The sequence below is a fragment of the Bacillus rossius genome, chromosome 8 (genome assembly GCF_032445375.1).
Source record: "Bacillus rossius redtenbacheri isolate Brsri chromosome 8, Brsri_v3, whole genome shotgun sequence".
Lineage (NCBI taxonomy): Eukaryota > Metazoa > Arthropoda > Insecta > Phasmatodea > Bacillidae > Bacillus > Bacillus rossius.
In genome coordinates, this window is record NC_086336.1 from 70,374,167 (window position 1) to 70,401,337 (window position 27,171).

A 27,171-nucleotide genomic window follows, 5' to 3' on the forward strand; every position below is an offset into this window, starting at 1 on the left:
AAGGCGGTGAAGTATAGGGGTCCTTAAAAAGTCCATTTTTGATTGCACTAGAGAGTAAAAACGATGAAATAAACACCTTGATGGGTTCAAGCTCCAAAGCACCAATAAGATGTGTGAAAAATACGTACAAACTGTGTTTAAAGTGACTGAACGGTAGGCTTCTGCGAAAATCGTTTTTTTTTTTTAAATTTGAATTGAATATCACAATATTCACGAATATATGATATTTTTGTATTCAAATTTAACATACAGTGAATTTATTTTTTCACACTTCACATTAGTCCAAGAAACATTGATCCATAAAGTTAAAAAAAAGAGTGAACTACATAAAACCGTTACATAGAGGTATAATACATTTTCTTAAATCAGTTAATTTGAAGCTCGAAAGGTGTTTTGTTGATATGATTACATACATAAAATAGAATGTTATTAATAATTTAAATCATAATCATTGTCTAGGTGTTAAATATAAAACAATGTTTGAATAATGCTGCAGTACAAAATGTATATTTCTAAATAAATCATCTTCGCCTCAAACATGCTAAAAAAATTTTTTTCCAACCAATTTTTTTTTGTGAATCTCTTCGACATCACGTAGGCCTATCTATCGTTAGAGACCGGAAAAATTCGCGGATTCAATGACCTCTAGGATGGCCTCCATTATCCTCTGCATTTCTCAAGAGAAACAAGCTTGTTCATTTGGGTGCTAAATTGTGAAGGCGTCTCCACTGGGTGGCTTGTTGTGATTCGACGCTTCTTTGTTCGGTAGTCTCTCGTTGGCCCAGAGAGCTCCAGTTAAATTGCGGGCCAATGGCAGAAACCAGTAGAATTGTGCACGTTTGAATTTCGGCCTATCACGAAATGAATCTGCGAATTTTTCCGGTCTCTATCTATCGGTAAAAATAAAAATTAATTAAAAGTAAGATATTCATGTTTGGACTTATAAATATTGTGTGTAATTTAGTGTATAGTGTTTGAAACATTTGAATTTTGAACTTCCCGCGCTGCTCGCCAGCAGCGCCAAGTTTTTCAAGGTTGGCTGCCTGCCGAGGTGGGTAGCCCTGCAAGCTTCCGGTAACGAAGCAACAGTTGTTGTTGAACCATCACGGCGGGTTAAGTTGCGCTCTCGCGCACGCTTGCTGCCAGTCGAGTTGTTTGCGAGTGCATCAGCATTTAATTGTATCGTTTTTATCTGGATTTTACAGTCTCGTACGTCTCTAGACAAAACAATTAGATTTGAAATTGTTTCTCGAGCACTGAAACAGCAGAGGGTGGTGGTCCCTGTATGGGAACGTGGTGCGTGGTTGCGCGAATTTTTCCGGTCTCTATCTATTGGTAAAAATAAAAATTATTTATAAGTAAGATGTTCAGTTTGAAATATGTTTCGAGCACTGGAATGCCGGAGGTGCGGTGGTCCCTGAGTGTCGGGAACAGCGTGTGCGTGTGGTTTGCGCAGCAGCCCGCAGTTCAGCCCCGCCTTCTCGGAGCCGCCCAGCCCTTGGCCGGCCGACGAGGGCGGGGACGGCGGCAGCCGCGGCTCGGGCGGCGCGACCTTCAACCAGCGCAGCACGCTCAAGATGGAGGCGGACGAGCTCCTGGGCAGCGGGGCCACCATGTCCATGGTGCTGTACGCCAACCTCAACCACCCCGAGTGGCGCAAGGAGTACCCGGGTGAGCGGTGCCTTGCCGTCACCGCCCTGTCCCTGTCCCGCCCGGGGTGACAGTTGGTTTTGAACAGGATCACCTGACACTCGAATTGACGTGCAAGGACAAACCACATTTTGATCTCGCCAAGCACACAAATAGGTTAGATAAATTTTATGACCGCTACTATGTCATAATGTCAATCCTTGAGACACTGCAGTATGTGATTCAAAACAGACTCAGGTCTCCAAAGGTTCTTCACCTGCACCGCGAGTGTCTTTACCTTCAATTAAGCTACCATGTTTTGTAGGTAAAATCGCCTCTTGGACCAACTTCGCTAACTTGTTTCAAACACTTATTCTCGATAATCGTGACCTGTCTAATGTGGAACAGTTTGCATACTTAAGGATATCCTTGGAGGGTGAGGCCCTGTCATTAGTGCAGTCACTGCCATTGACAGGTGACAATTTTGAGGTGGCATGGGCATTATTGGGGAGAAGATAATGATGACCGGCGGTTTATAATATCACATCACCTAGATGCCATACTGCAGGTTCCTGTTGCCACCTTGACCTCAGTGGCTACCCTGCGTAGTTTTCTATCTACAATTGGTGAGAATGTGGCAGCTTTGCAAGCACTAGGACTACCGATAGATCAGTGGGACCTATTATTGCTTCATCTGCTTGGGAAGCGTCTTAGTGGAGATTTACGAAGTTTGTGGGAGTTGCGTGATCAAGAGTTGGAAACATTTCGTACCAATTCAGGCGGGGAAAAAATTACTAGATTTGAAAAAAAAAATGTACTAAATTATAATTTGTTACGGTCTTAACAATTTCGGAAGTTATTATGACATTGCAAAGCTCTAACTTAAATATCACACACCACACACACTTTCCATACAGTTTTTGGAAATAATTACGCTTAATAATAAAACATATTGGAGTTACTGTAATATTATTATATTAAAGAAAATAAAGTAGTGATGGCCCGATATTCAATATTCGATATCGAAGATCGGTAATATCGGCACATTTTTCAATATCGGACATTGGTAAATACTTGCGATATTTTGATAACCGATGTTTGCTCTCGCCAATAATACTTCTCACATAACCTTAACCGTAATTCCAAGCTTATTTTCCGCGGGCGTAATTTATCTTTCTTCACGTCACCATATTACCTAGTAATTACAAGCATATTTTCCACTGAAACAATTTCAAGCCTATTTCTTCTTTCTGATACTGCAATGCATCCCGACGGTACAATTCTTTCATGTGTACACAAATCCCAGTCATTAGTGCATATTTATTCGTTTCAGATATTCGCAAAATGTTTTGGCTTGATGAATTTTCGAAGTTCACTAAGTGTACATAAATTGAAAACATAAACGAAAATAATTACGATATTAAATTTAATAAGTGATGTAGCCGTAAGTAAACATGAAGAAGAATAAAGTTGCTGCTTCATATAACAGGCTGTAACACCCCTCGTGCCTCAAAATTGAATTGTTTGGAATTAATTAAAAAAGCCTTGGAAACATGCTGGATAAAAAAAAACAATAAGTTAAATAAATTGATTTACCAGAGGCGACACGAGGTGGGGAACAAACAAAATTTAGGAACTTCCTGTAACCAGCAAGGAAGAAGTTGGTGGGTCGTTATAATCAATAAATAAAAACTACACGATTAACTTGATCTATAGTTTCCCTGTTTTATTTGCCCTGATGAATTATCTTGTTCCATTATTTTAACATACATACAAAAGGTTTTAACAATTTTCCAAGATTAACAAAAGGAAAACGAATTTGGGGCCGGCCCGGCTTACTGAGAATAATTTACATTTTTAGTTTGAAATATAAACATTTGCATTATGAATTTCACACCCAAAGTTGGATGGGTCTGATGATTACATTGATAATTAGTTCTATTCGTTTTACATTTTCTTGAGAAAAACACTGGTCGCTGGTGGGTTGGTCATCCTCTTATGATAGTTCGTAGCTAGGTAAGGGGGAAATGTTGAATTTACATTACCACCCCGGGATCTTCAAAACGATCACGTCGGGTAGTAGAAATGTTTCTTCTAATGTTTCTTCCCACGGAACAGGGAAGGGGGAGGCCACGAGATGGGAGCATCAATCTCTCCCTGTCATGGAACCCTGTCTGCAACAGTCCAAATCAAACCTGATTAGAACTGGTATACAGGCAGTCTATAGGGCAGAAAATGCCCGGAAAAAAATTTAAGGAAAAAAAAGGGGGTTCGCGAATTATCACTCACCAAAACAGGGGAGTTGCCCAGCACGCTGCCATCGTGGAGTCAGCCAGGGTCTGGAGCTCGCGAATTGCGCGGCAGGACGCGGATGATTTCTTCATAATAGCGAATAAAAGAACAAAAAATTTTGAAAGCAAATAACTAAACTATGCAGTTAGGGGCACGAAGAGAAATGATATTACAGGCTTGAGGCGTGACTGAAGGCGGGGGAAATGGTAAGCTGTCTGCTAGTCAGGGATTAGGCCAGCAGAATATCCGATACGCCGATGGGAAAGGGGCTCCAGAGCACTGAGTATGCCGGTAATTACTCTTGTTTCGGTTTGCTAAACCTCACCAAGGTAATTTACGACGGAAGACTCCGGGATCTTAGGTTGAATGGCATTGCTTTGTTGTATTGAATAAATAACGAGTAGAGAGAAAATATGCCGACTGGGAAAACTACCGAACAAAAGTTGATAACCTGTTAAGAATTTATATAGATAAGGAATTAAATAAAAAAACTTAGGTAATTGCAACATAAAATACACACTGATATCGGGTCAGCCATAACAAAACATATTTATTTAAAACACAATAAAGAGTATTAATTGAGTATTCGTACATTCAAAACAAAACGGGGCCCCAACATTTTTTTACTTAGTTACATCTTCACAATATGATTAATTAGTTACATTTTTCAAAATGATTATTACTTAGTTACATTTTCAAAATAATTAACGTAAATTTAAGATACAGAAAGAATTAAAATATTACTCAGGAATTAAATGTAGATTACGATGCCAAAGGGGTAGTTTGATGAAATAGTCGATGAAATTGCAAGATACGCGTGGCCGAAACAGGTTAACTACCCATGCTGCATGCTTAGGATTTAGTCGTCGAAAACTTTCCTGGGATATTTGTTGGCGGCTCCCATCGCCGTAGAACCACGGGACAAGCCCTGGGGTGCCCAGATGTTATGGGCGAAGCTTATGGATCACACCTCAGGCATGGGGCAGCGAGAGGTCGCCAACTCCCGGACCGCTAATGCGGTAGTAAATACACCACTTTCGACATGGATGTCGATAGATACGTGACGAGCACAACAATTTTGATGTCTACATTATGGCTGACAAAAACAGAAAAGGAAAGTGCTACCTTTTCCTTTCCAATATGAAGATGACCATAGATATGACAATACATAGAGATGAGAAACTTAAAAAGTTACACTTTCCTGCACTTAAGTGCAATAACTCAATAATTAATCTTAACCACAATATTAATATAAACAAAAGGAAAAAGGAATTTATGATGTTTAAAGTCTTTTAAAGTCTTTTAAAGTCCATATGTTTTTCTTTTAAATCCACAAATCTTAACAAAGACATAAATATCTTTTAACAAAAAAAAGATTTTTATACAAAAACAATTATTTCTTACAAATTGATACTTAAAATAATTATTATTTCATTATTCTTCAAATAATCAAAAAGTTAAAAACAATGAGGTATTAAAAAAAGATATAAAAAAAAGTAGCCTCCCAGTTTGCATTTAATGAAACAACATATAAGCAATAATGGGCGCATGCCCACACAACAAGTGCACAACGGCACACACTCCCCCCCTCAAAGCACACCACTCTCTTAAAAAAAAATCTTCTTTTTATATGGCAATCTATAAAACTTAAATGCACGAGAATGCAAAACATCAATATACGAGAGATATCAAAGATCAAAATATTAATTAATAAATATGTGTGTAGATGACGAACAGAACAGGACAGGATGGTGATATGACTAGGTTGTTAATAACCTGAATAATAGACATCTTAAGAAATATTAGCAATGTTTGAAAACATTAAGTCGCTAATGTTACAATTAACCTTTGGGAGTTGTATGGTAGGTAAAGATAAGTTTGACTTACCCAACCAAACATGTTAAAGGAAGAACCAATGAAAACACTAGGAGTGACGAACAATTGGTAATGACGGAGTTAGTGGTGGAAACGAATGACCACGAATATGTTTTTGTCAACCAGATTATGGTAGACCTTGATTGTGTGTGTAAATTTGAAGGTTTTTTTTTTTTTTTTTTGAGCCAAGATTTTGAACTGGATGCTAGAAGACCGGGAAAATGTTTTGGTGCAGTTCATAGATTATGGTACACCTTGATTGTGTTTTGCGAAAAGTATGAGTAAAATACTCTTCCTATTAAGGATTTTTGGAGAATCACAGGATCAACTTCCTGCTATACTCAAGAAAACAGAGATGAAACAACAGACAATGCACCATGAGGAATATACACCTCTACATCAAAATGGGGACTACTCACCCCTTCACATTAAAATACTTAAATACTCACACAAATGAGTTAAACAACAAATCTCTGTCTCGAAATCGACATAAATTAGCTAAACGTAGGATTATCCCATACCTACGAGAGAAAAATCTCAAAGCTAGAGAAGAACGAAGACGACGACGAAGATCAAAATACGAAAAGGACGAAGAAAATGAATGAGTAATCGAAGAAACAAGCAGGACAGACGGGTGGTACAAATACTCAGGACCGCCAGTACATACTACAACAAAAGAGGACCATACCTCATATAAAAAAAAATGCCCGTCGGCTTATTCAGAATAGTGGGGACTCCTTACCCCTCCTTATTCAGCTAAATGGGGGGTCTTCTACCTCCTCCATATTAACAAAATTGGGGATTCTCTACCCCTTCTTAAATCCTGGTCACTAAGATCCTGATCATACTATACCGCTCTGAACACTGCAGTTCATACAACACATCATGCTAAAATTTAAAAAAGTTTCAAAATAGAAGAATACCTAATGAAAGTTTAACAAAACTTACATTGACAATACCGATCAAATATAAAAGAAATTTGAGCCACCAAAAAAAAGAAAACAAAATCTTAAAATGCTTATTCAAAACGACAACACAAAAATTGAAAATTAAAAAAAAATTAAGAAAATGGCCGTCCAAAGATGAATGACTAAGTCCCATACCTTAGACACTCAAGAGATAATTTAGCACCTGCAAAAGCAAGATTGACCACTAACACAAAATATAACATGAATAAAGTTGATTCAGCAAAGGTGAAGTGAATAAAAAAAGAACTGCTTGCAATGTATTAAAAGGAAAAATTTTTGAGAAGAAATCAAAGTTGAAACCATACCTTAGAATGAAGAATGTGTCACTATACGACAGTCTCACCAAGCAGAACTCCACTACACGAAATTCACCAGAGATGGCTGTAACGGTGAGTCGCAGCAACACCGAGCCGAAGCTGCAACCACCCTAGCAAACTCCATGCAGCAGACACCCCACCGGAGAGATGTCATACAGCAACAACCCTAGTACACAAATCAAAACAAGAAGGAACATCTAAATTCAAAACCAAAAAAAAACTTGCAAACAAAAAAATTGAAAAAATGATTAAGTTGATGACACTACACGGTGTAATGTGTGGAACACATGTGCAACAGCTGTATCGTGTGGAGAGATGTACAAGACACACAACACCTACATCCCCACATGAACTAACAACACATAACCCACAAAACAGAATTTTCAAAAAGGTATATGTTTTGGATGACAAGACAAGAAACAAAACGGATATATTAAAATGTTATTTTAAAAGATGACACTAGCAAGACAAACAACATAGAAAAGCACTGAATCAAAGTTAGCACCCAAAAAAAATATTAATTATTATTTAAAAACAAATAAAATCACAAAATATATTAATCTAAATTTAAACTATTATTAAAAATGAGTGATTGGATCTTCCATGGCAGATATATGGTTTGATAAAAAAAAATGACTGAGGCCTGCAAAAAAATGAAAAGTGCTGGTGAAGCCTAAACACTTCTCAACAGGACTTGGCACTGGCTCACTGGCTCTGGCTCAGAGGACCTGCCTAAAATAAAAAGTTGACCAAAGTCGACAACACAATTAAAACACAACCCAAATATCGTCTGGAAGTCACTTACTCCCAGAATAGAAAATTACATACATACATTGTATCAAAACTATAAAACTTTATAATAGTGCTTAAAGAAAAGATTCAAAAGAGAAAACGACAAAATTCTAACAAGACAACCACTGACCTTTTACTGCATCTTACTGAAACAAAATAATTAAAACAAAACAAAGCAAAATAGTGAAATTTAAATGAAAAAAAATTAATAGGCTCAAGAGAAAAAATTTAAATGATGATCCAACACAATTTAAGACAAAAGAATATATTACCCAAATACTTGATTCAAAAATAAATATACTGCAAATTAGTTACTTATAAAACAATACCATAACCTCAATTATTAAACTGTGCAATGAAAAGCACTAGAACACACATTAAATGAACATAATAGGGAAACGGCAAAATGTATCTGAAAAGAAATCAATATCTAAAATACATACCCAAGATGACCTATAACAAAACATGGGCAGAAGAAACAACATAAGAGATTATTAAAACAACCTGCTATAAAAAGAACTTATTAAATGATGACAACAAGACAAGAAAATATACCTATCATGGTTAAATTATGAAAAACGTGCCCCAAATGGTGATACACGAAAAGTAAACAAACATCACATCAATTAAATATTACTGAAGAAACCACAGACTTTTCAACATATGGCAATCTGCAAAAAAAAAATCAGAATCATGGAAATATGATGAAAACGAGAAATAATATGCAAACAATTCTCTCACGAACAAAACCTGCAATCTTATAAAATTGAAATATCATTTAGAATTATATTAATAAAGAATATGCAAATAATGTAATTATAACCATGACAATTTTATAGGTTAAAAGGAATATAAATTTTAAAACTCTCAAACAACTTGCGACAAATTAAACGACAATTACCAAACATAACCTCAATCTTACATGATTAACTAAAACAGAAAATATCAGTGTTGAAATTAATCTAGTTGATACACCAAACCCTAAATTATGTGAAATGGACACAAAAAAAACTCATGAAAACCAAACATGAAGATGATAACAAAATAACTTGTACGAAAATACATACCCCAAATACCAACTAATAACCACATGATTACTTGAACATAAAAATTCAAACTAAGAAAACCCTATAACCAAACTTGTTCCCCAGAAATAATATATTAAAAAAAATTAAATGTTGCAACAACTTAAAAACTAGTACCATGGTTTTTTATTTATTTATTTATGACTCGAGTTACGAGGGATTCAAAGACTAGGACACGTGGGTCATGAGTCCACGATCAACTGAGTCAAGGACCCTAAAGACACTAATTCGCTAACAGTGGACCCGAATGGTGGACCTTCAACTGAAAGCAGGAATAAGTGTTAAAAAAAAATAACAAAACAACGCCAACAGTAGGACACAAAGTTAGGCGGCCGTTCCTAAACAATGCACACTTAAACTGAAGACCACAAATTATACTTAAAAGGAATACTTAATAACCTACCCAAAATAACCTGTAAACTACATGATAAAGGCAACACACTGGTGTAAACAACAGGACCAACAACCACACTGATTCAAATATAGCCAGAAACTGTAAATAGATAATTTGTTTATATTAAGAAAGATGCATACTTTAAAACAAAGTTTAGATCTCTTGCAGATTAAATGTCACTGAAGACAAAACACCTTAGAAACTGAAAATTAGAACTTCAAGATTAAAACCAACGAGAGAAAAATAAGAAATCAAAGAAATCTCTTGGACAATTCTAACTTCATAATGTACCTTATAAGTAGAGCCAAGATTTTATGGTGTTATGAAAAAGGACTTTTCGTCATTAAGAATTGTGGATTTCGTCTTTATCGTCATAAAAAATTAAAACACATGTAATAACATGTACACACCTAGCAGAGCTGCCTTGATCAAATGCTTCAATAATTCGTGGTTAGAGACTTAAAATATGCACATTAAACAATACTATGTTGAGAGTACATAAAAAATTAACAACTAAAATATTTAGTATTCTTATGCAGGTAAGTACTGTTCCTGAGTTCAGGAGAGAGTCTAAATTAATTAAAATAGAAACTACAGTTAAACTTTTGTTCTATAAATGCAATATAATTAAGCTCAGGAAAAAGCCACCATTGTCAGCAGTTCAGCATTCTCTGGTTTTAGAGATAATCTTCTGTCACAACTACAGAATACTTAGAAAAAGATCTTTCTGAGTCCACATTCATTGCAGGTATCCATATTAACTTTAAAGCAGCAGCTGCAAATTCAGGATAATCCGCTTTCATTTTGTTTACTTTATGGGCCCAACATTGTATGTGGTACATGTGGTCACCAAATACACCTTCAAGGGTACCAGCAGATTTTTTCATGTACCTGGCACTATCTGTAACATACGCAATTATGTTTTCTTTCTTGACTTCATATTTGGAGCATACATCAATCACTGCCCGAGAACAACAAACAGCATTTGCTGCATCAAGGACACAAGAAGCCCCTAAGATAACATCTTGTTCAGCACCTGGTTTCAGAATTTTAAACAAGATGTTGAAAACACAATTATTACTCTTGTCAGTGGTTTCATCTGCGAGTATGACCACATCTTGCCCCAAGAGCTGCTGCTTGATTTCCACTTCTTTTTTCTCTCTAAGTAGGGGAATGTACTTTTTCCTCATCCAATCCGCTGTTGGAAGATCACCAGCACCACTTACATGCTTCTGCATCCATGCAGTCAGCTTGCTGTTGTCAAGTTTCTCAAGAGGAAGACTTGCAGCTACAAAGGCTTCAACAGTTTCGAGAACAAAATCTTCCTTTTGTTTTTTTGCGCATATTTGCGCCACTCCTGCTTCTGGGATAGAAAGCTGTCGTTTCAAAGTGCATGGGGATCGTTTAGCTTTTACATGTTTGTCGCTAATTATGTGCTTGTTTACCGTGTCCTTACGTTCATGCTCCAAACGGCAATTACAATATTTACAGAAAAGTATTTTTCCGTCACTGACATATAATCCCTCATTCTTAAACTCGTCAGCACGTGATGCCGCAGTAGCTTTATTTTTCGGCATGATTAAAAAATTTAGCTTTCATTTATGCACGTCATTTGTAAACAAAGCCCGGAGGTACCAAAAACTAGTATTTACTGAAGTTTTAGCGAAAAAATAAACCGCGGGAAGCCTACTTTTTACAGGCGAGAGAGCCATATACTCAACCCGAAGTAAAAGGTTAGGTTATGTCAGGTCAGTGAAATAAATGTTTTTATTTATTTTCCGGGAGGGTTGGGTAGGTAAGCGTTATTTAAAATATTTAATGACCGTAAAATAAATAAATCCTTGCAATATGGTGCTTTTTCATTAGCGATCGGAAAACTTCGATTATGTTACGATTTTGGCACTCTCGCCTGTGAAGTGTGAAATGAAAATGAAGGCTTCACGGTAAACTGCTTATTCAACAAGCACACAAAATTGCGTTACAGTGAAATTTCATTAAATATTAAGTGATCATTAAATATCAATGTTCGCTTTTATTTTATTTTCATACGTATTTATTTAATGAATGCAGTTTTTTTTCACGTGTATTTTTCAAAGGATACAGCAAACAAGGCGCTGAGATTTTTCACGTTGTTGTGTTTGTTAACTTGATTATTTTAAGTTTACGATCGTCAGTTGTTAATATTGCGTGATCTCTAGTGACTAGATGCGTTTAAAAACCCTAACCTAACTCCGATAACGATCTTTTTTTGTTCGTGAAATCGTCAATTTTTGTGATATCTTGTAATTTTTTAAGATGAATAATTAACGCATTAAATAACCATCACACTGCAGTTGGATGACGACCATTTCTTCTACAAACAGATATGGAATTTTTGTCAATCAACCAATAGTCGGTAGTTAACGATTTAAATCAATATTGAGGTGTTTATTTGTGGTTAGAAAACATTTCGCATTTTTCGCGGTTTGGGATGAATTTCGCGTGAAAATTCGCGATTTCGCATAAAACCATATAATCTTGGCTCTACTTATAAGGAAAACACTTTAAAGTAAAAATAAATAGATTGCCATAAAAAAGATTATCAAACAATAATTACCATAAATTAAATAGTTAAAACAGTACTTCAAGATGATAGCTTGGAACTTATTTCAAAGTTAAAACTATGAAAACTTAAAATTCGTTAATTTACTCAAAAAAAAATATTTAAACTTAAACAAAAAAAAAACACAACAAAACAAAATACCAAGACAACCACCAGCTCTGCTACCATCTTTATGCCGGTAATTACTCTTGTTTCGGTTTGCTAAACCTCACCAAGGTAATTTACGACGGAAGACTCCGGGATCTTAGGTTGAATGGCATTGCTTTGTTGTATTGAATAAATAACGAGTAGAGAGAAAATATGCCGACTGGGAAAACTACCGAACAAAAGTTGATAACCTGTTAAGAATTTATATAGATAAGGAATTAAATAAAAAAACTTAGGTAATTGCAACATAAAATACACACTGATATCGGGTCAGCCATAACAAAACATATTTATTTAAAACACAATAAAGAGTATTAATTGAGTATTCGTACATTCAAAACAAAACGGGGCCCCAACATTTTTTTACTTAGTTACATCTTCACAATATGATTAATTAGTTACATTTTTCAAAATGATTATTACTTAGTTACATTTTCAAAATAATTAACGTAAATTTAAGATACAGAAAGAATTAAAATATTACTCAGGAATTAAATGTAGATTACGATGCCAAAGGGGTAGTTTGATGAAATAGTCGATGAAATTGCAAGATACGCGTGGCCGAAACAGGTTAACTACCCATGCTGCATGCTTAGGATTTAGTCGTCGAAAACTTTCCTGGGATATTTGTTGGCGGCTCCCATCGCCGTAGAACCACGGGACAAGCCCTGGGGTGCCCAGATGTTATGGGCGAAGCTTATGGATCACACCTCAGGCATGGGGCAGCGAGAGGTCGCCAACTCCCGGACCGCTAATGCGGTAGTAAATACACCACTTTCGACATGGATGTCGATAGATACGTGACGAGCACAAAAATTTTGATGTCTACATTATGGCTGACAAAAACAGAAAAGGAAAGTGCTACCTTTTCCTTTCCAATATGAAGATGACCATAGATATGACAATACATAGAGATGAGAAACTTAAAAAGTTACACTTTCCTGCACTTAAGTGCAATAACTCAATAATTAATCTTAACCACAATATTAATATAAACAAAAGGAAAAAGGAATTTATGATGTTTAAAGTCTTTTAAAGTCTTTTAAAGTCCATATGTTTTTCTTTTAAATCCACAAATCTTAACAAAGACATAAATATCTTTTAACAAAAAAAAAGATTTTTATACAAAAACAATTATTTCTTACAAATTGATACTTAAAATAATTATTATTTCATTATTCTTCAAATAATCAAAAGTTAAAAACAATGAGTTATTAAAAAAAGAAATAAAAAAAGTAGCCTCCCAGTTTGCATTTAATGAAACAACATATAAGCAATAATGGGCGCATGCCCACACAACAAGTGCACAACGGCACATGAGACAAAGTTTAACTCGGAGGAGTACACCAGACTAACAAATTAAAATCACACTATAGTAGAGCAAATAGAATTTCCACACAAAAATTTAAAATCATAATAAAAATTTAAAATATATTGTGTCGAATTTACAAATTAACGGCACAAGGCATTTTCTTTCCGTGTCGTTTCATGGTCGCCAACTGCTGTTCTATACAAAGACGTTACACAAGTTTTGCAAAAGCTAAAAATATGAAACGTGTTTAAGTAGGGCAAGTTGCAGCAAAGGTATTATGTTGGCTATATTGAGTGCATTGACAATAACAAATAAAGATGTGTGGTTTTATAATCTCTGCAGTACGTTTCAAAGTTGTATTGAAATTACTTTTCACGTATTTTTAACGTGTTTTCGCACCAATAAATGGAGTGATACAATGTCACAAAATTTGCTAATTGAAGACCTTCCATTCTAGCGTGTCGTTGACCGTGATGAAATTATACAAAGGGTACAAAAGTTTGATGTTTTTCGGACTGTATTTTTCGTAAATTACAGTTGAGACACTGGACTAAGTACATGCAGTGACTCGTGAATTTGAATTTAGAGAGCTTATTTGTAAGCCATTATGATAATTTCATTATTAGATTTCATTTAATGTGAATTTACAATATTTTACAATTAATAAAAATAATATACATTCACATAAGTATGTTTTATTAATATTTAACATTTTTCATTATTGTCTCTAACAATACTCCAGAACCACAATTTTATAGAATCAGTATTAGAAATGAGATAGGCCTATAATCGGAATATCAGGTATCGGGTATCGGATCTGTAAATTTGGAAATATTGGAATCGGTATCGGTATCGGGTTTTTGGATATCGGGCCATCACTAAAATAAAGTACTAGATCTGAGCGTAGATGTACCAGACCACTAAAAGTACTAGATCTAGCACGAAAGTACTAACTGTGGTCACCCTGGATGCGCCACCCAGAGCGAGGGAAAACTTGGAAAATCCGAAAATTCTCCTTTAAAACATCGAAAACACAAGTGAACTGAGTATCAGTTACAAAAAAGGACGTATCAGTAATTTTTTTTCATTCTATGCAGTATTCAAATTAGGAATGGCCATGTTGATTCTTCGGTGCTTCGATTCCACTGATTCTACACCGTCGATTCTCAAGATGTGAGGAGGAATTGTGCCATATAAGGAATCAAATCATATTTAGAATGGTATCTGTTTATAAATTTGATTTATGCGTATATAAAGGCATTCAATTTAATACCCAAGATTAATTTTTGTGCAGAACATGTTGCTTTTCGTGTGTAAACAAATTTTTGTACTAAATGCACTGTTATCACGTTTGTGTTGATTTTTCAGTATCTGCTAACACAATAGCTTGTGTTATTTTTAAATCTATTGTGAATTTAAATCACTATAAACAGAAAATATCTCAGGATCAGTTACTGTTTTAATTTCCATGTAATTGTTCATGGACGTAAATTGAAAAGTTCTGAGCATTCACAAACATTCGTGGGATTGTTGGTTGTCTTTTTTTAAATATTTTTTTACAGTTTTTATATTATTTTGACTTGTGCCTCAAATGCCTTATGTAACTAAAAAATAAACTTGTAATACTAACTGAAATCAGTATCAAATAGTTTTGATAAGTCTTTGAAAATACAACTATAATATCTGTAAGAACCCTGAATATTGCTGTTTCACTTAGGAAGGTAAGTAATAATTATTGTTACAGTTTGGGCAGAAAGGTGCAAACAGATAATGAAAAAATGGAGAGCTCTTCCTTCAGACAAAAAAGCGTGGTATCTTCAGCAAGCGCGGGAAAACAGGTCTGCGATCAGGATGAAGAAAACTCAACAGGTACGACAACTGTTCGTTCAAATTGAGGACATACGTGTGGTGGTAATTTTAGACATGTACTGTCACTTAGTGTTTTAAGTTTTTTTGATATGAAAAAATTGAACTATGATTTGGAGTGTTTTAGTTAATAATTAGAGATGAATGAGTCTGCAAATTTTTGTCGAGTTGAGCCGAATTCAGTTATAATTCCATCAAGTGGCGTCCAAGCTTGATTATTTCTTAGTCAAGTCCTTGAAATTGAGTCTGAGTAGTTGCAGAAGATTTTTTTTAGTTATAAAAGGAAGAGTATTATTATACTAGATTACCGTATGCTACAATATCAGAGGTTATTCTTAATCAAAATAACAATAACTCTTTAACATATTTTAATTGCACTGCATTTTTATTTGATATGAAAGAGGAAAGTGAAAATGGTTAAAATTTACACTTTTGTATGCAAATTAGTCTTACAATTGCCATTTGCAGCATAATGTAGTAACATTTGTACTCAAATTAATTTTTTTTTTTTAATTTTCTTCTATTCCCCCCCCCCCCCAAAAAAAAAAGATTTCATCTCAAGAATTTTAATGTCCTTAAATGGACTTGCGAAAATCATATGCATAAATTATAACCATACCAAAAGAAAAATATGTAAACAAACAGAAAATAAACTTCGTATTGTTTTCCTTTTCTTCTGTCATTTTCTGGTTGGAAACGAATGCCATGATTTCAAAAACAGCAATACATAGGCATTATCAAACGTCACATCAACATTTCTTTTAAAAATAGCATTAAACTACGTAAGAAATATGTAATAACTTTTGTTGACAATAATTACGTCCATCCATTGGTAGAGGTTAGGTGTCCGCCATTTTACTTAATAATAAGGTATGCATATTCATGGCGTAACATTTTCATGTTTGTTTTGTAGTAGAAAAAATGTCAATTTGAGACATTAAAATATAATTTTTTAACAGTTTGTTTGCTATGTTACAAATCTCTGGTGCACAGCCATTTCAAAATAGCATATTTTCTGGTTTTTTTAAAACATAAATAGCCTAAGAAACATTTTTCGTTTTTTAGGCAATATTTTTTAGGCAATGTTTTTTATGTAAAAGTAACTGTACTTAAAGAGAACTGCGCAAATATTAAAATGAAAAAATTCTGGGAAGTGTTTGCAAAATAATGCTACGTGATTATATGCACGTTGCACATCTCCAATATGTAAAGAGTTATAAAAAAGTATCGTTTAGTCTCTTTCTTTTCAAAAGAACTTAACTTTCAGTCAAGGCAAGCTTTAGCTATTTGTTTGACTCGGTTTGAGTTTTACAAGTCTTGGCCCATCCCTAGCATATATGTAATTTGTGTGTAAAACGTGATTCGTGTAGTTATACCAATGTAATTTTTTTTTTTTAGTTGTAAATGAGAAGCAGTGCTGCCAAATATAATAATTTTTCATTTGACGTATTTAGACATCTAGTTACAGAGTTATGGAGTGTTATTTATCATGGAAACAGTGAAACGTTGCGATGCTTTTAAATATTGGGTGCATCAGCTTTTTGTACTATAAACCTTGCTCATGTAGCTGGTTGGCTGTTGGCTAGATATACTGCACAATAATTTTGGTATTTTCTACAATAAAAAAAAGTAATTTTGGTGATGTGTAGTTAATGTTTTGGCAACAGTGGAAAGGCAAGGGTGTGAACAGCCAACATAGGAGCAAGCTACTGTTGTGTTGTTTTTTGTTGCACCATTTAATTATGTGAAATGTAGACAAGAAGTCTGGTGCCGTTTCTTGTGCGTGGGAAAAATTTGTCATCGTCAAAACAAAAGCTGTGTTATGTTCCATTAAGCGTTGGAAATAATTTTTATTTGTAAATTACGACTGCCTTGACTGTTAAACCATCATAATTACTGAAAAGTTCCATGTGTACTAAAACCAAATTTGACCTTTTTATTGCAAACAATGGTGAAATTGGGACTGTGAATGCTGAACTATTATTCGTGGGTTTTTTTTGTGGAGTATGATGTTTCTCTGGTCTTTTTCTGAATGTGAACTGAATTTATTTTAAGAGTAATGTTTCCAGACTGAAAAATAGTCAAAATATTTATTTTCTACTAAAAAAAAAAGTATGCTTAAGTTTACTGTATGGCTAATGGAACCAAGGAAGAATTTGGATGTACGTATTTAGCTAATTTCATCATCTTTGCCCTTGCCAATTTTGGTTTAGGCATTGAGATGTGCTATAAAAATCTTTAACCCTTAGAAGATTTAAGAATCCAAGCATACATTGCCTTAAATTATCTAAAGATAATTAGGTTAACTTTTTGTAAAGTACTTAATGTAAATATAAATCCTTAAACTTATATTAGCATTATAGTTTTTTAAGAGGATTGCAAGCTTATGTAATTTTAAATTATTTAATATATGTTTTAGTTTGTTATTGTGTAGGAGTGAGTTTGAATTATTTTGTATCTAGTAGTGATTGTTTAAGCATGTTTTAATGTATGCATAAATGTGATTACTGATTTGGTGTTCCTGAAAGTACAAACCACTGGGTAATTTTTAAAGAATATGTAATGAAGTTTGTTTCAAGGGCCTTACTACGGAACTATAGTTTATTTATTCCTAAATAATAGTATGTATTGTTATACTTTTAATTTATTTAGCTTGTAATTTATTTTTTATATCTATCATAAATTTGGTTTTAAATCCACATTAGTATTGTACTTGTATTTTTAAATCAGTTTCTTTCATCAAATGTGTTTAAAATTTAATTTTCCTTACACAACCCAAATGGATTTTCCTGATGCTTTCTACCCTCTGTTTTTGTAACCATGAATGTTTCCTGTTAACCTCAGCCACGTGTTGTGGGTCACAAACACAAAGTGTGTTGGTTTTGTGTCCGTCTAGCAGGGGTATGTTTACTTGTTCAGAATATTCTTTTTTTTTTGTGTGTAATTGTTGTGTTGTGGATTTCTTTTACAGTGTCTGTAGTCAGCCAGGGGCCATTATGCTGTGTGTTATTTATTTGTGACCAGTGTGTAGGGGCTTGGAAGCTTACTGGGGGAGCGGAATAAAGTGTTGTCCAGGGACTGAATGCAATGTCTTCAGTTTGTGCTCTGTGTCATAGAATGTTTTTTTGTTTATTTGTGTTTTACAGATAAGGCTCTACTGATTATATTTCTGATTGTAAAATTAACAACTGGCAATTACTGATTAAGTTGCCCATCATTACACCATACTTTCAGCAAGTAAATGAATGAAGCACATGTGTCTCAACTGTAAATGAAATTTGACATATAGTTATAACTTTGAATAATTCACTCTAAAATATCAAATTATTTCCCAGGTAGAAATAAACTTAAGTTTTTTTTTTTAAAACTCATTTTGTAATGAATGAATGAATGAATTAACGAACGAAGAGGCTTAATGTTTAGTCGACATCAAGGTTATTGTGGTTTGAGACAATTAAGGGTTAACTGTGCTATTTAACTTGAGATTTTCTGTAAAAATGTCCTAAGTTGTTGGTCTATTAACTAAATAATGGATATTGTTTTTCTGTAAACTAAATTATTTTATATATATTTTTTCATTATGAAATCATTTAAGATATACTTGCCATAGAAACATTTTTTTCATCATGAGGTGAACTTTGCACAAAAATTCTCTAACAAAAATTAAGTTTTCATTTCTTTAATGAAGTTCAATATTGCATAAATGTAAGTAGTCAATTTTCAACTGGGCAACCTAAAATATGGTCCTGTAATATTCAAATTTTAAAATGATAAATGTTATAATTAAAAGGTTTTAACTTTCTAAGATCTTAAGTTTGAAGAATTTATTCACAAACTAAAATTCAGTTGTATAATAATTAACACTACTAGCTGTGTTTGAGATAACTTGTATAACTAGAAGCCACTTAAAAAAAAAGAATCCATTGAAGTATTGAAGTATCCATATCATATTTGTACCATATATTGACACTACTACTATGAGAACAGCACTCCATAAAATTTTGGCAGTGACAGACAGTAGTGAATAGCTTGTCTCATTAATGGAATGTTAATCTTCATGGAAAAAATAACAATTTACTAAAAAAATTGCACAGATTTGAGATTATAAAATGATGTAACCGTAGGAATGAGTGGTCCCAGCCTGGTGCTCAGCAAAGCAGACTCTAACTTTGTCTTGAAATTTGGGCCAGGTTAATCCTGATACTTGAGTATCGTGCCGAGCAAGTTGTTATTATTTTAACTTGGCTCGAGCCATCCTTAAACTGTATTTTACAAAATAAAATTGGTAGTAAACACAAAATATTTATAATTTACACAAAAATTGAGCAAAGAGCCCGGTAAAAATTGGTTTTATGTGACAGCTGGTAGATTGAAGTCCAGTGCATCTAGGTTTGTTTCTTTAATTTTTAAATTATTTAACGAAAAAAAATAAAAACCATTATAGCTGCAATTCAAAAGTATATTTTACGGAGTTATTATTTTCGTTGCTGGAATGACGACCGTACCTGGTGCGGTTTGTACGAAGCGGCGCGGGAGCGCATCTGTCACAAAGTGAAGACATTGCAGGTCGCCTTTGTGCTGTGTGTGCCGAGCGAGGCACGTGTGTGTGTGTGTGTTCGTCGGGGGTTTACTCCCTGCCTAATCCCCCTCGACAGATCCCAAAGGAAATGTCCAAGCCCTGTGCCGCCACCACCACCACCACCACCACCACCACCGCAACCGCCATGTTGACCACCTCCACTTCACCGACCAATAGCGCGGCCAGCCCGCCGCCGCCGCCGGCGGAGGAGCCGCCCCAGCGGCCCGCCGAGGAGCCGGCCCCCGGTAACGAGGTGCGTGAGGCCTCGCCGAGGCGGCCCCAGCCGCAGCCGCAGCCGCAGCCGCAGCAGCCGCCGCAGCACCAGCAACTAACCTCCTGCTCTTCTTCCACCACTAGCGGTGGCGTGGCGCAACTGCAAATAACCCCTCTCCACCCCCACCACCATCACCTGCCCTTCCACCCGTACCACTACCCCGGGAGCAAGTCCCCGTCCCCCAACGTGGTGGTGGGCCGGGAGAGCACCCTGGGCGACGGTGGGCCCCCCCTGCCCCTCCTCGCCTCCTCCCGCCTGCTCGAGAGCTCCGCCCCCGATCAGCAGATCCGCGTGCTCACGCCGTCGGAAATCATGCGCACCCTCCCGTCCCTGGGCCAGGAGGCGTACGACACGGCTCTCCCACCGGTGAGCGCTGGCCCCCGCCTGCTTCAGCTGTCTGCATGCTCGTTCATGGTCGTCCACTTTCTTTTGATTTTTTATTTTGCCACCCGTTGAGTTCAGAGTCGGATTTAGATCCGCCCTCTCCGTACGTGCAGTTTATTTTTTTCTTTTTGGTGCCGTGTCGAAACGTAAATATATCTGTTTTTTTGATTAAAACCAACCGGGTTGGTACAGCCGTGAAACATTTTTCTCGCCTATCGGGGTCCATTGTCTTATGATTTGCTCCCATTTCACTGTATTGTCATGTTGTCTCCGTCTCTTGTTTGTTTTTGAGACAGAAAGCCAAAATAAATAAGACTTAAACTATTTTCCATGTTGCGAACGGAACTGAACGTTGTCGTTGGTTGTTTCCTCGGTTAAACAGTCAGCATTTACTGCGCGAAGCTACTGAACTTTTACGGTGTTGAAAACTGGTTATTTATAAATTTTTAAAATTTTCTTAAATAATATTTTTTTTTTTCGAAGCTTTTAAATAAATCCCTCATTTGAGTCAGAATCCATTCCATTCCTGTTTTTTTGTACATCCTTGTTTGAATGAACTAATGTTTTGAATTGGTGATGGTTTGTGTGTTAATTTTGTCTTGGTTTTTCGTGGTGCTATTGTAGACTGCACATTTTCTTTCAGCATGAATTCTTTTACTAATTGTGTTTAACTTTATGACACGTCCTTCTTTGGTTTCAGGTTGTAGTTTGATGTTGGTAAAAGAGTGTAATGTGTAAAGTTTAGTATTTTAGTGTGTGGTATATTATTTTCCTTTTTGTACTGATTTTCATTTCATTTTCTGATCTGTGCAGCATTTTACTTTACTAATGAATTCTGCATATATGGAATGTTTATATGTTAGAAAATTTATCACTGGATGCATTAAAATGCATTTGAGTCTTATTTTCTGCTTTTCAGCTGTTTTTTGCCATGAAAGCTTTGAAGTCTCAAATTGTGCTCTGAGCTGCTTAAGTCTTGTTTCTTCTCGTTTAGTCATAGTTCATTGCAAGTTGTTATGAGCTTTTACATCCACTTTGTTTTGTATGCTGCATTAAGATATCAAATATTTTATTCATGGATTTTTTGTTTTTGATCAAACATTCAATACTTGGTATTATTATTATACTTCACATTAAATTCCCCTTGATTTGATACTTACCTGCATATATAAATATTTTGTTTGTGCCTATGTAATGCTTTTCAAGCTATATATTCTCCCCTTAGCAGACCCTCTTGCATTTTACTTATTCATATATTTTGTACATACTGTATTTTTTTCATCTGCAGGTCAATAATATTTTTGCATTTTTAAGGAAAGTTTGGTTTTTCTTAAGTTTTTTTTTGTTTCTCCTAGCATCTGACAAGTTAACTTGATTTGGTGTGCTTATTTCTGGCTTTGATTTCTACTTAATTTTATACTGTTTTGTAGTAATAATGTGGAGCTGTGTTGATTTGGTATACTAGTTCGCTCAAATAATACGTCACTGATTTGCAGTTATTTTAGTACTAATATCACAGTTTCTGCTACAAATATGCATGAAATGTTTAACAAAAGTGTTTTATGCTTTGCTGTTATTTTATTTATTTTGTATGAATTTTTTTAGGTTTGTGTGTGCAGGTAAATATGTATAAATCCTATTGGGTTTTTACAATTTTATTTTAAAATTGTTATCATTGGATTATACAGAAATGTGTTGGTCTCTGTAATTTTCTTCTTAAGTTTACAGCATGAATATTTTTGTATTAGAACTCATATCATAGCTGTGTAGAAAATTCTGCTTTTGGAATTTTAGCGGTATGACAAATGTAACTTTTTAGTTCGCTTGTGCATTTGCAGTATAATCGTTTAGTTAAAAAAGACTTTGAGCAAAGGGTCCTGATAAAATAAAATAAAGCTTTGAATTTTTATCCGTATCTACTTACAATTTGATACAAGAAGTTGGAGGATTTGTTAGTGTGTTTATTAAACTGAATGGGGTTGTATTCATAAGAATTTATTTTTGATGGGTCTGAAAATAATTCAAGTATACATTATTTAACTGGATTAGTTTGTGAGTTTATACCATGCCAAGTTGGAAGAAATAGTTTTCAGTTTTTTGGGTCAACTAGAGCTGTACCGATTCACAAAATTTTTCAATTGTTGCTGATTCACTGATTCCAAACCGATATGGGAGAAAACACATTTTAGTTAAAACATTTTTAAAATTGTATAAAACTAACCAAAATGTCTCATTTTTAGAATAGCATGCAATGCAAATGCACATCTATTTCAGTTTTCACAAGCAAATTTTAATTAAAAAGAAAGATATCGTTAGCATAGCTGAATGGGATTTGTGATCTCAAACCAGCAGTAATATAATTACAAAAGTGAGCGAGTGCTTGCGTAAAGTTTGCTGCCATTCAACATTTTACAATAAAAATATTAAAACAATTCACATAGCTATACATTGGCTCACTATAGAAATCATTTAGCTAACGTAGCACCTATTACAGAATCCCTAGATTTTTATTAAGAATACATTCTTGATTTTTCAGTAAATGCCTTTTTAAGTCTCTAGTCTAGTAGCAGGTACACACAGGTACTTTGCAGCAGAAAGACATAATTTCTGTTGTGCAGTAATTACTATTTTTTTTGTATTCAATTAACTTCTCTAAAACTGATATCCGCAGCTTCATAATTGTGTTTAGTCACAAAACAAACCTTCTCCGTTTTCAGTTTATAAACAAAAAATACATCTTTTTTTTTAACTCGTACTTTTAGCTTGTTTTCATTTGTTAGTTGCTGTAGATTGTAATTATTTAATTTTAATTATATAAAAAGAAATAATTTAATAATAGTTAACTATGAAACACATTTTGTTCATGAAATACAAAGTTTGAAAGAGAATTTAAAATGTGCAATATTGCGATACTTCGTACATGATTACAATTCAAAAACGACAATTCTAATACTGAATTAACATGTGTGACGGCAAAAATTCACATACCAAACATTTAAATGGGAATGCGTTTCATGTGGTCACTTTGCATTTAAAGTAATTGTATTATTGCATTATTTTATAAATTTAAATTTTAAAAAATTGACTTAAGTTAGTTAAAAAGTGCCAGTGTAACAATATTACTAACATTTATTTGCAGTTCAAGTTGTTGGTATATATTTTCTGTTGTTTGAAGTTGCAGCATTGATCTAAATAAATCAAGCTTTTGTTCCTAACTAATTTTACTGTGATGGTGGTATATTTATTTATAGCGTATTAAATTCAAGAATTTGTTGAAAAAAACAGGATGTTTAATTTTGATATGTAAAGCTGGCACACGTAACTTAGACATGTTACAAGTTCAAAGTATGTAGCAAAAAGTGCAAAGGGTACTCGTGGATTTTCACGTTACGGCAGACACACATTTTTCAGTAACATCGGCTGAAATTGAATTGAATTGGCAGAAACGCAGATTCAATTGAATGTAGGCAAAATCCGCTCCTGCGATACGTATCGGCACAGCTCTAATTGGTTGATCTGCCCAGGCAGACTGTAACTATATTCAGTGACCTGCCTCTAGTAAGCAGCACCATCAAGTGCTTCTTAGGTTTCCTGGACTGAAATTATCACTGCCACAGAAGAGATATAATGTTAACTTGTTACATTTGGGATATTTATGATTTTGTTGTATGTTGAAAAAAAAATTATTAAAGTGTTGTGCACAACGGATATTAACTTTTAGTCACTATTCTACAGTTGTGCATTTGTCCTGTGAATTCTCAAACTGATTTATATGACCTCATTTACAAGTATTCTCAACAACTGATGTTTAATGTAATTATCTTGTTCTTATCTTCGGTTGTACTTTTTATTACAAATTTCAAACATATGTCCCAAAAAAATTAAATACACGTTAGTTTTAATGCATATGTAAAACCAGAACTCATTTTGGTGTTTTTAAAATTAAAAAAAAAAAACAATTTAAATATCTTTCATGACCAGTTTTTTTTTATAATGCACAAACCTATAAACCTACGACCTGAAACAATTCTTTTCAAACTGGAGCATTTACATGTTCACCTATTTTTACAGTGGCCGATATGTAGTTAAATTATATTGAAGAAACAAGTAATGTAATTATTGCTGTGATTTCACGTAGGTACAACACCAGAAGTGCAACATCACAGTGTGATGGTGCAAGTACATATTATGCACTTATTAAGTGCTGTTGAAATATACCAGTAGTGCAGTTGGGCAGGACTTTTTTACTGTGCTGTTTACCGTAGTCTACGGCAGCACGGGGGTGATTGGATGACACAGCCACCCCAGTCCCAGCGTCTAAGTAATCTCGATGTGGCACCTTTGGCTCGCAGTCGTACCTCCGGGTCTGTCGCTGCCCGCGTGGCTGGGGCGTGTACAGGAGGCAGTGTGTGGGCAGCTCGAGGTGTCGGGACGAGCGCGAGCGTGGTTTCTTGCGGCAGGACCAGGAGAAGATGCTGCAGCAGCAGAAGTCGACGCGCGAGGCGGAGCAGGAGCGGCAGTGGAAGCAGCTGCAGGCGCTGAGGCAGCAGCAGGCACAGCAGCAGCAGCAGGTCATACAGGAGCAGCGAGCCCAAGGTGGGTGCCTGTTGCCCCCTTGCCACCCCCCAGTCGCCCTTGCCTCCCCCTGGGCCTCCCCTCTGTTGCCCCTACAACCTCCCTGGGCCTCCCCTATGTTGCCCCTACAACCCCCCTGCCTCCCCTCTATCGCCCATACCACCCCCTGCCTCCCCTCTGTCGCCCCTACCACCCCCCTGCCTCCCCTCTGTCGCCCCTACCACCCCCCTGCCTCCCCTCTGTCGCCCCTACCACCCCCCTGCCTCCCCTCTGTCGCCCCTACCACCCCCCTGCCTCCCCTCTGTCGCCCCTACCACCCCCCTGCCTCCCCTCTGTCGCCCCTACCACCCCCCTGCCTCCCCTCTGTCGCCCCTACCACCCCCCTGCCTCCCCTCTGTCGCCCCTACCACCCCCCTGCCTCCCCTCTGTCGCCCCTACCACCCCCCTGCCTCCCCTCTGTCGCCCCTACCACCCCCCTGCCTCCCCTCTGTCCCCCCTACCACCCCCCTGCCTCCCCTCTGTCCCCCCTACCACCCCCCTGCCTCCCCTCTGTCGCCCCTACCACCCCCCTGCCTCCCCTCTGTCGCCTCTACCACCCCCCTGCCTCCCCTCTGTCGCCCCTACCACCCCCCTGTCTCCCCTCTGTCGCCCCTACCACCCCCCTGCCTCCCCTCTGTCGCCCCCACTACCCCCCTGCCCCCCCTCTGTCGCCCCCACTACCCCCCTGCCTCCCCTCTGTCGCCCCCACTACCCCCCTGCCTCCCCTCTGTTGCCCTTACCACCCCCCTGCCTCCCTCTGTCGCCCCTACCACCCCCCTAACTCCCCTCTGTCGCCCCTACCACGGGGTTATAATAGTAACTGTTTAATCAGCGTAAGCCAATGCAGTTTGGTTGTTTTTCCCCAGTTTTAGAGAGAAATATTGCTTTATCTGATGGAACCATACATTTTTTTAAAAATAAAACATTGCCTTTGTATATCTGTGTTGGCGACACACTGAAATGTCATCATCTGCCCAGAGGATCATGGGATCACAAAAAAAAAAAAGAAAAATAAAAGATGTTTTTACGAAACAATTTATACTGTAGCAATTTTGATTTTCTTCTAGCACAAACAAAAAAAAAAAGATTTTTTTTTTTTCCATGGATATCCATCATAATTAACAAAGTAGTCTGCCCACCCAAAATATCTATTTTATCCTGGCACTTCCAACATAATTAGTTCATTGTCATTTGTTCTCAACAAGAGTCCAATGGTATTGGATAAAGTTTGGCAGTGGGGTGCTTCCATTGGCTACTCATTCTCACTTGCCACTCTTACCATACCATTTTGACTGGGACTCACGTCACCACCCTGGCTGAGCACCGTTTCAGAGGTGGTGACCAAGATCCTCCCCACGGCTAGGGTTTTTTTTCTTGAGAGTGCACTGTGCACGTCCCTGAAGGATGTGTGGATACTCGTGCCAACAGTTACAGAAATGTTGGCCAATTGCTTGGACCAGGTTCCAATGCGCGAGATACTCAAAGGTAATATACAGTATGTCCATAAAATAATGTCCCAGTTATAAATTTTAACATCAGCTGTTTTGTAGTGTGTTAGTTCAAAGTCTCAATTAAAAAGTAAAACTCAAACAGTATTAGATAAGCGCATGCTCGAGTGCTGCTTTGTTGTTTTCTTGCTTGCAACGTCACCTATGTTGAAAGAATGGCTCTTTCCCCAATTAGTAGAGGGTGAACGTGTAAACTTTATTTGGCAACATGATGGAGCCCCTCGCCATTGGAATCTCTTTGTACGAGAGTGGTTGAATGTCGAAGTCCCTGAGCGTTGGATTGGTCGTAATTGTCGGGACGACAGAGTTTTTTTTTTCGCTGGCCTCCATATTCACCAGACTTACTAATGCTATTCTTTTTTTTTTTCTTTGGGGCTTCATATAAAGGTTGTGTCTATGTTCTGTTGCTATCTAATGATTTGCCAGAGATGAGACACAGAGTTGAAGATGCTATTGTGTTAATAATTGGACTTTAGGTTGGATGTGTGCCGTATCACTAAAGGTGCACGTATTGAACACTTGTGAAAATACTA

The 27,171-nt window shown here is 36.3% G+C and overlaps 1 protein-coding gene across 1 annotated transcript in view; it reads left to right on the forward strand.

The window, feature by feature from the left end:
* Positions 1 to 27,171, forward strand: part of LOC134535240 (histone-lysine N-methyltransferase 2D-like) — a 155,848-nt gene that overhangs the window by 49,462 nt on the left and 79,215 nt on the right. The window contains 4 exon segments of the mRNA XM_063374310.1: positions 1,457 to 1,671; positions 15,158 to 15,282; positions 19,935 to 20,111; positions 24,977 to 25,112. Of these exon segments, the coding sequence (XP_063230380.1) occupies positions 1,457 to 1,671; positions 15,158 to 15,282; positions 19,935 to 20,111; positions 24,977 to 25,112 (653 nt within the window).